This window comes from Bubalus kerabau, chromosome 8 (genome assembly GCF_029407905.1).
Source record: "Bubalus kerabau isolate K-KA32 ecotype Philippines breed swamp buffalo chromosome 8, PCC_UOA_SB_1v2, whole genome shotgun sequence".
Lineage (NCBI taxonomy): Eukaryota > Metazoa > Chordata > Mammalia > Artiodactyla > Bovidae > Bubalus > Bubalus kerabau.
Window position 1 is genome coordinate 63663839 of NC_073631.1, and position 13935 is coordinate 63677773.

At 43.0% G+C, this 13935-nt stretch overlaps 1 protein-coding gene across 4 annotated transcripts in view; it reads left to right on the top strand.

Annotated features, from left to right (window-relative positions):
- Nucleotides 1-13935, top strand: part of ELMO1 (engulfment and cell motility 1) — a 583566-nt gene that overhangs the window by 532844 nt on the left and 36787 nt on the right. For all 4 annotated transcript variants that reach the window (XM_055590394.1, XM_055590392.1, XM_055590395.1 and 1 more), the window contains one exon: nucleotides 8497-8660. In XM_055590394.1, the coding sequence (XP_055446369.1) occupies nucleotides 8497-8660 (164 nt within the window). The remainder of the gene's footprint in view (nucleotides 1-8496; nucleotides 8661-13935) is intronic.

Genomic DNA, 13935 nt, shown 5'->3' on the forward strand with positions numbered 1-13935 from the left:
CCACCCAAAATCCTCTGATGATTTATCATTAGTAATAGAAAAAAAAAATCCGCATTTTTCATCTTAGTCAGTAAAACCACCTACCATCTTCCCAGCCTTACCTCTCAACTCCACTTCATTTCTCCAATTAAATGAAACCACCAGCCATTCTTCTCTACCCAGAGCTGTTCTCTCCTCTCTCTGAGCCTGCATCATGCCATTTCTTCCACTGAGACTGGCTCCTTCCCTGCTCCTCCTCATGTCCATATCTGGCCTCTCCTTAAACCCCAGCCAAAGTCCCCATGCTGCACCCTCAGCCCTCTGGCACTTGAGAGGGGCTCAGGAAATATTTGAGGGATGAATATCTTGCCCATGCACCACTATGACATCACTTCCTCTCTTGGAAGATGCAGATAGAGTTGCAAGTCTTTCACTTTACCAGGCCGGGAGCTCATTCCACACAAGCACATTCACTTTTAGGGCCTTTTACATTGTAGATGCTCAGAAACAGTTGTTGAATGAATGGATGAATGATGTTGGATAAAGATGTAACTGGTGTGTCAGGTCAAAGAGCTGATGAGACCAGGAGCACACAGAGGCTCCATGGATCAGAAGCTCATTGCAGTTAACAACAATGAAACTGGAGCACCGTTAGACTGCCAGCATGCTTGATTCTATTCAGGGATACCCAGCACTTACACCTTTAACCCACTCTGCCAAGGAGCTAAAAGGTTTTCTCCATTTAAAGTACAAGTGTCTTGTGGGACCCCCACTTCTTTTGTAACATATGATGTTATTACAGTCAGTGTGTGCTGGGAAGACTCCAGAAACACACGGTTCAGACCACAGACCTTGATTAAATAATCAGTCAATACCAAATGCAAATTCTAAGAGTATGTTTTCTTTGATGTCTGTGGCAAAGCACGTGTTGTAATTAAGAAGTTTTAAGTTCATTGATTTGCTCATGCCTCTGCAACACCATTGTGGGTTTTTCAGAAAATGATTAAAGGTTTTCCAAAGAGGATGGGGTTAAAGATGGTGGTTGTGAGTATCCTGATTTAAATTGCACACATAGGGCATTAACAGAGACTTCACATCATTAATTCTAGTTCTTGTAGAAGGTATGTTGCAAAGGAATAGAAGGCCATTTGACCCCTCTGACTATTTTGCCCCTTCTTAAGAAAACAATGACATCTGTCGCTTAGGTCATTGCTCTTGGACATAGAACAATGGCCTGTGCCAAGCAAAACTGTGAGGTAGGCAAAACCAATATTTGGCTGCTGTTTTATCCTGTATACCTACCACTTGCTTCCCTTTTCCTGGGGCCAGTGCCATCCAGACCTCTTCACCCTTATCAACCTACTCTTAAGAAAAGGGCTATATTTTCTTCAAACTGAAGTGTAAATGATTGTTGGGGATTTAAAGGATTGTTCCACTTACGGATGCTTACATCTAACAGGGATCAAAGTCTTAAGCAGGAGAAATGGAATTCTAACAGTGGATTTTAAGTGCAGAGTATAAGTAGAAGCTGAAGAGTTTCCCATACTTGCATAAGGGATTATCATCATTTCCATGCAAAGGTACAACCATGAGCGTATAAATGAAGATGATTTTAACTTATTTGTTTTCAAAATAGCTTTATTGTTCCTACCCAGTGACCTTTTCCTATTTTTTATCCAGTCTGGGCAATGTCAGCCTCTTAAATTGGTATTCCTGCATACTTCATTGCTTATGTTCATTGAGATCTTTGGTTGAAAGTGACAAGAATCCTATTCAAACCATTTCCAGAAAAAAGGCTTATGTAATCAAACTAGCAAATACCAGGATTGAACTGACTTTGTGGTTGGAGAAGATGATGGCACCCCACTCCAATACTCTTGCCTGGAAAATCCCATGGACAGAGGAGCCTGGTGGGCTGCAGTCCATGGGGTCGCGAAGAGTCGGACATGACTGAGCGACTTCCCTTTCACTTTTCACTTTCATGCCAGGAAGAGGGAAATGGCAACCCACTCCAGTGTTCTTGCCTGGAGAATCCCAGGGATGGGGGAGCCTGGTGGGCTGCTGTCTATGGGGTCGCACAGAGTCGGACACGATTGGAGCGACTTAGCGGCAGCAGCAGCAGCAGCATGGCTTCATCATTGGGCTTCCCCAGTGGCTCAGTGGTGAAGAATCTGCCTGGAATTCAGGAGATGCAGGTTCGATCCCTGGGTCAGGAGGATCCCCTGGAGGAGGACATGGCAACCCACTCCAGTATTCTTGCCTGGAGAATCCCATGGACAGAGGAGCCTGGTGGGCTACAGTCCAAAGGGTCACAAAGGGTCGGACACAACTGAAGCGACTTAGTACATGCACATGGCATCACCATTGTTAACACATTCTTTGTCTCTCTCTTTCTCTCTCTCTCTCCACTCCCGCCCACACACGTGCACGTGCTTCTAACTTTCTTGTGTCTGATTCTACTGGCATCAGGCTCATTATCTTCCACTCTGCCGTATATTAAGGGACATTCTCACAGTTCTCAATTTGAGGCGAAAAGAGCACACTTCAATTCTGCCTCAAATCGAGTCAGAAAAGTCTGGGAAGGATGCTGATTGGTCAGTTCATGCTACATGCCCTCTTACTAGCATTATCATTGTGTCTAGTCACACGTAGTCTAGTGACTGTCATCTCTGACAGCTCCTTAAGAAACTCATGAAATAAGAGAATCTCCTGGGCCTCTGAGCCTGTTTTCTCATCTATAAAATGAGGAAAGTGGAGAGAGCTGTTAAGACTCCCCCAGCATTAACCTAATTCTATTTTAAAACCTCTTCATTTTTGGTGTTCTAGTTGCTATGTCTTTGTCTCTCTTACATGTCCTACCTCCCGCTAGAAGGTCAAATAACATTAGGAGATGACAATTACAACCTTGGCTCAACTCTGAGTTTCTCTAAATGAGGAAAGGGGCAGCTCCTGCAGTGCCCCTCACATGAAACTACAAAGTGTTATAATTCAGCCTTGACCATATTTAGCCACCATTTATACTGCAAGATATGAGATGGTCACAATTTCAAAATTTGTGAAGCATCCCAAATTCAGCATTTTGCCTGAGTAAAAAAAGAAGCAGATCAGGTGGAAGGTCAACTGGAAATTTTCCTCTCTTCCGTTACACTGGGGGCATGAAACAATGTTTATGTAACTGGTTCCAATTCAGACATAGCCCAGGTTTCAAGCAGTTAAGATGTGGTAGTTTCCATATTATTTACCTATTTCAACATCACTGAATATGCATCAGATCAGATCAGATCAGTCGCTCAGTGTCCAACTCTTTGCAACCCCATGAATCGCAGCACGCCAGGCCTCCCTGTCCCTCACCAACTCCCGGAGTTCACTCAGACTCACATCCATCGAGTCGGTGAATATGCATACTTCATTCTAAATTCATGTGACATCCTCTTCTTTGAAATACCTTCCCATCTGCCAACAATGTTTATCCATCCATCTGCTCTGTCACATCCACATTTCAGCTGTCATAATCTTTGCTCATCCTGGTTCTCTTATTAGAGACAGTTCACACAAGGCAAAGAGCATGCCTTCAGTTCAGTTCAATTCAGTCACTCTGTCATGTCCAACTCTGCAAGCCCGTGAACTGCAGCACGCCAGGCCCCCCTGTCCATCACCAACTCCCGGAGTTTACTCAAACTCATGCCTATGAGTCGGTGATCCCATCCAACCATCTCATCCTCTGTCGTCCCCTTCTCTGCCTGCCCTCAATCTTTCCCAGCATCAGCATCTTTTCAAATGAGTCAGCTTTTGGCATGAGGTGGCCAAAGCATTGGAGTTTCAGCTTCAGTATTAGTCCTTCCAATGAACACCCTGATCTCCTTTAGGATGGACTGGTTAGATCTCCTTGCAGTCCAAGGGACTCTCAAAAGTCTTCTCCAAAACCACAGTTCAAAAGCATCAATTCTTCGGCGCTCAGCTTTCTTTGTAGTCTAACTGTCACATCCATACATGACTACTGGAAAAACCATAGCCTTGACCAGATAGACCTTTGTTGGCAAAGTAATGTCTCTGCTTTTTAATATGCTGTCTAGGTTGGTCATAACTTTCCTTCCAAAGAGTAAGCATCTTTTAATTTCACGGCTGCAGTCACCATCTGCAGTGACTTTGGAGCCCAAAAAAATAAAGTCAGCCACTGTCTCCATCTGTTTTCCACGAGCACTCAGCAATGTTTGTTATGTTGATTTCACAAATAATGCTTCTCGAGCAAATTTTTAAGCTGTGGTACATATACCCAATGGAGTATTACTCAGCCATTGAAAAGAATACATTTGAATCAGTTCTAATGAGGTGGTTGAAACTGGAGCTGATTATACAGAGTGAAGTAAGCCAGAAAGAAAAACACCAATACATATATATATATATATATATAAAAACACCATATATATACTAATGCATATATATAGAATTTAGAAAGATGATAATGATAACCCTGTATGCAAGACAGCAAAAGAGACACAGATGTATAGAACAGTCTTTTGGACTCTGGGAGAGGGAGTAGGGGGATGATTTGGGAGAATGGCATTGAAACACATATAATATCATACAAGAAACGAATCGCCAGTCCAGGTTTGATGCAGGATACAGGAAGCTTGGGGCTGGTGCACTGGGATGACCCAGAGGGATGGTATGGGAAGGGAGGTGAGAGGGGGATTCAGGATTGGGAACACGTGTACACTCGTGGCGGATTCATGTTGATGTATGGCAAAACCAATACAATATTGTAAAGTAATTAGCCTCTAATTAAAATAAATTTTAAAAAAAAGAAAAAGAAAAAAAATTAAAATTTTAGTAAAAGCACATATTTAAAAAAAAAAAAACATGTTTCTTATTAACAGTATGTAGTTGGGTTTTTAGAAAATCCATTCCCAAATCTCAAAAAAAAAAAAAAAAAAAAAGGTTTCTATCAATAGTCTGATTGGGACATCCCTGGTGGTCCATTGGCTAAAACTGCACTCCTAATGCACAGGGGCTAAGTCAGAGATTCCTGATCAAAGAATTAGATTCCACATGCCACAGATAAAAATCCTGCATGCCACAACTAAGACCCAGCACAGCCCAATACATAAATAAAAATATTTTTTAAAATATAGTCTGACTTATGGTAACCCTAATAACCAGTGGAATTACACTGCAGAGTAATCCAGCCATCGCCCCAGAAAGTCCCATGAGTCAGTGGCCTGGAGGACAGTTGCCTTCATGCCTTTCAGTTCAGTTCAGTTCAGTCGCTCAGTCATGTCCGACTCTTTGCAACTCCATAAATCGCAGCACGCCAGGCCTCCCTGTCCATCACCAACTCCTGCAGTTCACCCACACTCATGTCCATTGAGTCGGTGATGCCATCCAGCCATCTCATCCTCTGTCGTCCCCTTTTCCTCCTGCCCCCAATCCCTCCCAGCATCAGAATCTTTTCCAATGAGTCAACTCTTCGCATGAGGTGGCCAAAGTACTGGAGTTTCAGCCTTAGTATCATTCCTTCCAAAGAAATCCCAGGGCTGATCTCCTTCAGAATGGACTGGTTGGATCTCCTTGCAGTCCAAGGGACTCGCAAGAGTCTAACATCAGTGTTATCACCAGCAACCTCTTCTTTACAAGGCAAGCATGGCACACAGTCCTCTGAGAACATTGTTGCCTACTGGATAAAGCAGATCCATAGTGAATGACATAGATCTGTCATCCTTCGCATTTTCTTCTGAAGTTTCTCAAGATTCCTGCAATTAGATTTATTTCTTGTGATAAAATACTTCTTGCCTCATAGTCCCTATGAAAATGCAAATAGATTACCTAGTAGTGGGTAGTCTTACTGTGGGCATGATTCTTAAAGGTTAGAAGCAAAAAGGAAAAATAAGGGTTGATAGCACTTGAAAATAGACAGACCTGTTTGTCTCCTGGCCACCTATGACTCATCTTACCCTTGGTTCAGCCGTGTTCAGTTGACTAAAGGAAAATGTGGTTGACATGGGATTCCTGGTTACACAAGGGCAGGGCAAGCAATGTGCATGCAGATGACTAAAGAGTGAGCTATCAGCTGAGGGGACTCGTGGGCTTATGGGTTCCCCCAAAGCTTTGGTTTTTCTGAGGGCACATTTGGTTTTGCTACCAAGAAGGATTCATTTTCTTGTTCTGCCTCTCAATGCCTCTGGACCCCAGCAGATCACTGGACAGGTCCTTATTTGTAACAGGACAGCTGTGCTAGAGACATCCACTTGGAGAAAGCACCCTGTACCATCAGAGAGGGGCAGTGCCATTAAACAGAGCTCAGCTGGTGCAACACGCTGTCCAGTGTGTGGAGGACATTTCATCTGCCTAATATTACTTGAGGTGGTGAGATTTTTCCCCATCACCTGGCCATCACTCGGGTTTGAAAGTTCTGGTTGCCACAGTCTTTTCCATCCTATAAAACTGTTACTTCTGTTCAATAACATTTCATGAAATATTGACATTTTGGTGGGACTAGTCAGTGAGTGGGATTCCCTGGTGGCTCAGATGGTAAAGAATCTGCCTGCAGCATAGGAGACCTGGGTTTGATCCCTGGGTCAGGAAGAAGCCCTGGAGGAGGGCATGACACCCAACTCTAGCATTCTTGCCTGAAGAATCCCATAGATAGAGGAGTCTGGCGGGCTACATTCCATAGGGTTGCAAAGAGTCAGACACGACGAGCAGCTGATACTTTTATTTTTTCCCCATCAGTGAGCAATTACTATCTACTGTGCTTGAATTGTTGAATGAATAACTGTTTAGAAGCCATAGGAGCATACTGAGATCACAGTCATAATGATGGGCTAGGTGGTACCCCGGGGCTGTTCAACACTCAGTGTGTGTTCTGTTCACTATACAGGTATCTTAGATCTCAACTAGATATGTGTGACCTTAGAGAAGTTCTCAATCCTTCTCAGTAACCATTTTCTTATATATTTTTTAAATGTTGTACTTTATATTATAGTCGATTTACAGTGTTGTGTTAGTTTCAGCTGTACATAAAAGTGATTAAAGTGATAACTATACATATTCATATATCTATTCTTTTTCAGATTCTTTTCCCAATATTGAGTCCATTTTCTTATCTTTAAAGTAGTAGTAAAAACATACACTCCAGTGGCTCAGATGATAAAGCATCTGCCTACAATGTGGGAGACCCAGGTTCGATCCCTGGGTCAGGAGGATCCCCTGGAGAAGGAAATAGCAACCCACTCCAGTACTCTTGCCTGGAAAATCCCATGGACAGAGGAGCCTGGTAGGCTACACTCCATGGGGCTGCGAAGAGTCGGACACGACTGAGCGACTTCACTTTCACTTTCTTTCTACTGTGTTGAAAAGAGGATTAAATGAGTTGATGAACAGCAAAGTGCCTGACACCGAACCTAGCACATAATTGAGGTGCACTGGTGATCTACTCTTATTTTTAAGTTGCAGATGACCCCAGAATGTTGGTATGAAGACAGTAAAATACAGCATTTAGAGTCAGCCCTAAGTTCAAATCTCAGCTCAACCACCTACCCATCATCTATAGAATTTTGGACTAGTTAAAGTTTTCAAAGCTTCAGTTTCTGCATATAGGAATAATGATGATACCTACGTCCTGAATTTGAGTAGATTAAAATAAAGAATACATATGAAGTACCTTTCGTAGTATCTGGCTCATAGTAGGCATGTTATCAAGGGTAACAATTGTTGTTAGCATCTATAATGGAGGATTTGAAAAAAAGAAGCGGCAAGGTTACAGTCTCTTGGATGCCTCTGTGTGTTTTCTGGTCTTTTCCTGCTCTAGATACTTGGATGAAGATGAATCCACATTAATAGAGGCAATGGTTAATTGCCTTCTTGTGGTCTGGACCTGTCCCAAAGCAGCCAATTACCATATTCTTCTTTTTCCCTGAGGCTTCCAATGGGATGTGTCAGTTCTAATTCAGTAGACCTCTTTTTTTAGTGCCTGGCTCAGAGAGGCAATACCACATGCACATTTCTGGCTATATCATCTGTATGAACACTCAGACCTTAACTACATGGCGAAAGCAACCCAGGAGGGATGGGTGTAGGTATTATTTCACATTCACTTGAACCAGTGCCAACCAAACTTCCACAGTTAATTGTGTCTCAGAGAGTTTCTCCTGGAAAAAAATAATGATTATGCAGACTTCTAGCTGTTGCTTAGACTCCTTTTTCTCTTGAGTTGCATTGTCTACAGTCATATAATATATCAAGCAAATGAATAGGTATATACCCTCCCACCCTAAGTCTCCCTCTCCCTTCCCAATTCAAAGTTAGTCAATCCACCTTTTCCTTGCAATTCCAGTAGTACAGGAGGAAATGGAAGCTGTATATCATAGTAGTTGACCCTTTGGAAAAGCACACTCCAAGTTAAGGCCAAAAGTGCAAACGAAGGGAACCGGGGGCTAGGGAACCATAATCTGTGGAAGATTTTTCTGAATGGGTAAGGTCAATCCCCAGGAAAATTATGGTCTTCCTTCAATCTCACAGGTAATGCAGGTCGTGAAGGAACAGGTTATGAGAGCTCTTACAACCAAGCCTAGCTCCCTGGACCAGTTCAAGAGCAAACTGCAGAACCTGAGCTACACAGAAATCCTGAAAATCCGCCAGTCTGAGAGGATGAACCAGGAAGATTTCCAGTCTCGCCCGATTTTGTAAGTTACCTCTGACCCCTGCCTTCTCAACAGCTCTGACGCACCATTTCTAGAGTGAAAGCCTATCACCCAGCTGGGCTGTGTTGCATGGAAAGCCCATGAAAGATCTCTACTCAGTTCCTGAAGTCTCAGCAACTCCTTGAGAAAGGCTGGGCAGGGGTGGGCTACGGGGAGGTGGAGGCAGGAGGTGCTGGCAGAAGAATCTAAACCAAGAAGTGACCCCGTTACTGATGAGTCCTCTAAGGATTTGCAGCTGAAAAGACTGGAAACTTTTCTAATACTTGAGACAATCTTTTTTGTTTTGTCCATAAAGCTATATTCTATATAGGCACTCTTGAGTGGCAAGATGTTCTGCTCCAGCCAGCATGAGACTTCGCGATAATTAAAACAAGAGGACCATTGAAGTGTCATGAGTGGGAGGGAGCGTGAGCTTGACAGGGAGCAACCCACTGTCTCCCTGCCCCATTGGCTCTGCTTCGCCTCAGAACATCTCATGTGGCTATCAGCAGAACATCTCTTGTAGCTATCAACCCAGAGGCCTGAGGTGAAGAATCAGGGGGTTCGTTTTCACAGGACTTCGCATCAGGGGCACTTGCAATGGTTGTGTAATTTCATCTCCATCTTTATGATGTTCTAAACCTTGAACATGAACGCTGTTTTAGACAGTTTCCTTTATCTTTTCTTAGTATTGACCTGTTTATCTTTCTGTGTCCTTTTCTTAGAACTAGGTCGGTTTTGTTACCTTATACTTCATAGGAAAGAAAATAGGAAACAGGATGGGAAGTAAAGAAGGTGTTTGACATTTACTCTCATTCTTCCCTCGAAAGACTGAATGTGGCTTCTTCTGAAATCATCTTACATCCTTGGTGTCATGAAGCACCTCTTCAACATCTCTCTCTCTCTGATTCCTTTTCTTTATCCCTGCTTTCTGTTTCTTGCTCCAATATATCTGATATGTTTAGTGCTTGGTGATTTGCAAAGTACCTCCTCATGTTCCTTATGCTATAATCATGTCCTCACACCTGTGTGAGGAAGGCAAGTCTTATTTCTACTTGAGGACCAGAATATAGTCTAGAGAGGAAAGGACCTTGTTGGCAAGTGTAGGATCCAGGACTTGAACTCCAGCCCACAGATCCCTTAGCTAATATTCATTTCCCCTACCAGAGCTGCTTTGCCAAGTGCAAGGCTAAGATAAAGTTTTAAAAGTGCACAGAAAAAAAAAATAGCCAAGCTATAGTATCTTCTGTGTTTGTTTTCAAGCCTTAAGAAGCATCATTAGAAGCTGCAGAGCAGAACTGTGGGCTTTTGTGGGGATGAGGTTAGGCAGCAGGAGAGGGGAAATGCTTCCTCAGGGCCTTTGGTGGCTCATTCGTGCTTAGTCGCTCAGTTGCATGCGACAGTTTGGACCCCATGAACTGTACACTGCTAGGCTCCTCTGTCCATGGAGTTCCCCAAGCAAGAATACTGGAGCAGGTTGTCATTTGCAGTAGGTTTCCATTTCCTCCTCCAGGGGATCTTCCTGACCCAGGGATCAAACCCGCATCTCCTACATCTCCTGCATTGGCAGGCGGGTTCTTTAAACCTGAGCTACGGGAAGCCTCTTTGTCAGCTCACATCTATGTAAAACCTAACCCATATCCACAGCAAGCAGCAGGCAGCACTTGTAAGAGGCAGAGCTGGGGTTTTGCTTTGGTCATCAGCTATTAATAGAAGAAGAGAACAGCCCCTGAATGCCAAGTAGAAAGAGCTTTGAATAAACAGCTGACTCCTCAGAGATGCAGTTTATTTCTTTTTTTTAATTAAAAGAATCTGTTATTGAAACATAGTTGACTTGCAATGTCATGTTAGTTTCAGGTATACAGCAAAGTAATAGATAGTTAGATACTTTTTCACATTCTTTTCCCTTATAGGTTATTACAAAATATTGAATATATTTCCCTATGCTATACAGTGGGTCTGTGCCAATTATCTGTTTTATGCATAGCAGTGTGTATATGTTAATCCCAAATTACTAATTTATCCCCTTCATCTGCTTTGGTAACCACAAGTGACCATGTCTATGTCTCTGGGTCTATTTCTTTTTGGGGTATAAGTTCATTTATAGCATTCATTTTTTTTTAGATTCCACATATAAGTGATATTAAATGATATTTGTCTTCCTCTGTTTGACTTACTTCACTTAGCATGAGAATCTCTAAGCCCATCCATGTTGCTGCAAGTGGCATTATTTTATTCTTTTTTATGACTTAGTAGTATTCCATTGTATCTGTGTACCACATCTTCTTTATTCATTTCTCTGTCAATGGACATTTACATTGTTTCCATGTCTTGGATATTGTAAATACTGCTGCTATGAACATAGAGGTGCATATGTTTTTTTGAATTATAGTTTTCTCCGCACATATACTTAGGAGTGGGGCTGCAGGATTCTATGGTGGTTCTATTTTTAGTTTTTAAGGAACCTCCGTACTATTCTCCTGGAGAAGGCAATGGCATCCCACTCCAGTACTCTTGCATGGAAAATCCCATGGACAGAGGAGCCTGGTAGGCTCCAGTCCATGGGGTCGCTGAGGGTCCGACACAACTGAGCGACTTCACTTTCACTTTTCACTTTCATGCACTGGAGAAGGAAATGGCAACCCACTCCAGTGTTCTTACCTGGAGAATCCCAGGGACGGCAGAGCCTGGTGAGCTGCCGTCTATGGGGTCGCACAGAGTCGGACACGACTGAAGCAATGCAGCAGCAGCATACTGTTCTCCATAGTGACTGTATCAATTTATAGTCCTACCAACAGCGTAGGAGGGTTCCTTTTTCCCTACACCCTCTCCAGCATGGATTGTTTGTAGATTTTCATTGATGGCCATTCTGATTGGTGAGAGGTGATACCTATGCAGTTTCTCTCTTGCAAGGAGGGACAGAGGCCCTTTGCCCCATCCCGGGACCTACAGTACTGAAATGTTGGATTTCATGTTTGTTTCAGCAGATGTGTGAACACAAGAAGATTTTATTATGCTTTTGACAACAATTCTTAAAGCCTAAAGAGAATCTTAAGGGACCACTTCAGTTAAGTCCAAAAGGCCAAGTGATTCTAAATTAATGTTTGACCATGACTTTGTTTCAAATAAGACTATTAAGTGCTTGTCAAGTACATTTTGCTCCTGCTTTGACTTCATATCTTTACTTCTGAAGTTTCATTTCCCTTGCTTTCCCGTTATTATAAGAAACTTTTATCTTTATGTTTATTATTATATACCTTTATGCTTATTGTATAGACAGAAACTATGAAAATACAAAAGAAATCTCCTGTATGTATATACATTGGCATCATCACTTGGGCATGGGACTAAAAAGCACCATGGTCCACCAGAGCTCTGGTAAAGTCATAAAAACTTGTCAGAGCTATTTCATGGGGGAGGCCATGAACCAGCCTGGTCCCTATCCTGGCCCCTGAAGTAGGCAGGAGGCTACCAGCCTCCAGCTGCTTCTCCAGTGATGCTCTGTCTGTTAGAATGATCTGCTAGACAGGAACTCATTGTTGTAGTTGGATGAAGTCTAAATACTGCCACAGTGGCTCATGGGATAAACCCACAACAAAGAAAATGCAGAGAACCATGTATGATTGTATTCATTCATTCATTCACTTAACAAGTATGCATTGAGTAACTCCTTCCTGCAAGGTCCCGAGGTGCTGGGACAGGCAGAGAACCAGAGACACTTGGCTGTCCCTGTGCCAGGCTTTAAAGCTGAGCTTAGCAGGGATTATCAGGGACTGTGCTTAGTGCCAGGTGAGAGGAAGCGCAGGCAGGTGGGTTGTCACAAGAGCACATAAGAGACACATCTAACCTAAGCTTGGGGCTTAGGAATTCATATTTTAGAACTGAAAAGCAACTTTAAGATCATCCAGTTCAAGCTTTTCATTTTGCAGACTGGGCAGTGGCTGAGCTGGATGGTTGATCTCTGGTGCAGAACACCGATAACCATCCCCTCTCCCTCGCCTGGCTGTTGCACACAGCGTGGAGGCAAATCTCAGAGCCACGACGATCCCTCGAGGCGTGCATCTCATTTTTATAAAATGTTTATATTTCCTGAGCAGAAAAATGCAAGCTCTGGGTGAACAAATATTTTGGAAGACTGTGTATTCAGTGGGCTGAAGAAGCTCTGTTTTCTTTCTTAGCTCTTGACTAATTACTTCAGAAGGAGGTATTTGTTACTTTCTACTTCGTGTGACTTTCAGTTCAGTTCAGTTCAGTTCAGTTGGTCAGTCGTGTCCGACTCTTTGCAACCCCATGAATCGCAGCATGCCAGGCCTCCCTGTCCATCACCAACTCCCGGAGTTCACTCAGACTCATGCCCATCAAGTCAGTGATGCCATCCAGCCATCTCATCCTCTGTCATCCCCTTCTCCTCCTGCCCCCAATCGCTCCCAGCATCAGAGTCTTTTCCAATGAGTCAACTCTTTGCATGAGGTGGCCAAAGTACTGGAGTTTCAGCTTTAGCATCATTCCTTCCAAAGAAATCCCAGGGCTGAACTCCTTCAGAATGGACTGGTTGGATCTCCTTACAGTCCAAGGGACTCTCAAGAGTCTTCTCCAACACCACAGTTAAAAAGCATAAGTTCTTCGGTGCTCAGCTTTCTTCACAGTCCAACTCTCACATCCATACATGACCACTGGAAAAACCATAGCCTTGACTAGACAGACCTTTGTTGGCAAAGTAATGTCTTACAGGGCGGATAAGTTCATCTGCACAACTGACCTGAGTTAATGGATATAAAAAGCTTAAAAAGTCCCCAAATAGATCATTTGCCATGATGTTGGAGGGGGAGGGGAGCTGCAGGGACAAACACCATGGAAGCAGAGTAGCAAAATGTGAAAAACGCAGACCCAGGAGCTAACAGACCCGGGATCAGATTCCCAGGCCATCGCTTGCAAATGTGGCTCCTCAGTCAAGTTCTATCACCCATTCTGAACCTGTTTTTCTCATTTCTAAAAATAAAGTTAATAAAATGTCTATACTGTTGAGTTTTTCAGAGGACTCAGTGAAGTAATACATGAAAAGCCCTTAGTATACGCCCTGCACTTAACAAACACTCTGAGAATTAGTCACTCTTATTATGAGTCGATAACCAGAATTTAACAAGTTGTCTCACTATCAATATAGAAATGGTAAAACTGACACTGTGAATATATTCGTTTACACCTCATCTTATCTCGGAGTATACAGTACAGGTAGGTGATGAAGGAAAAAGGAAAAGCAGATAGAGCCAGGACTGCC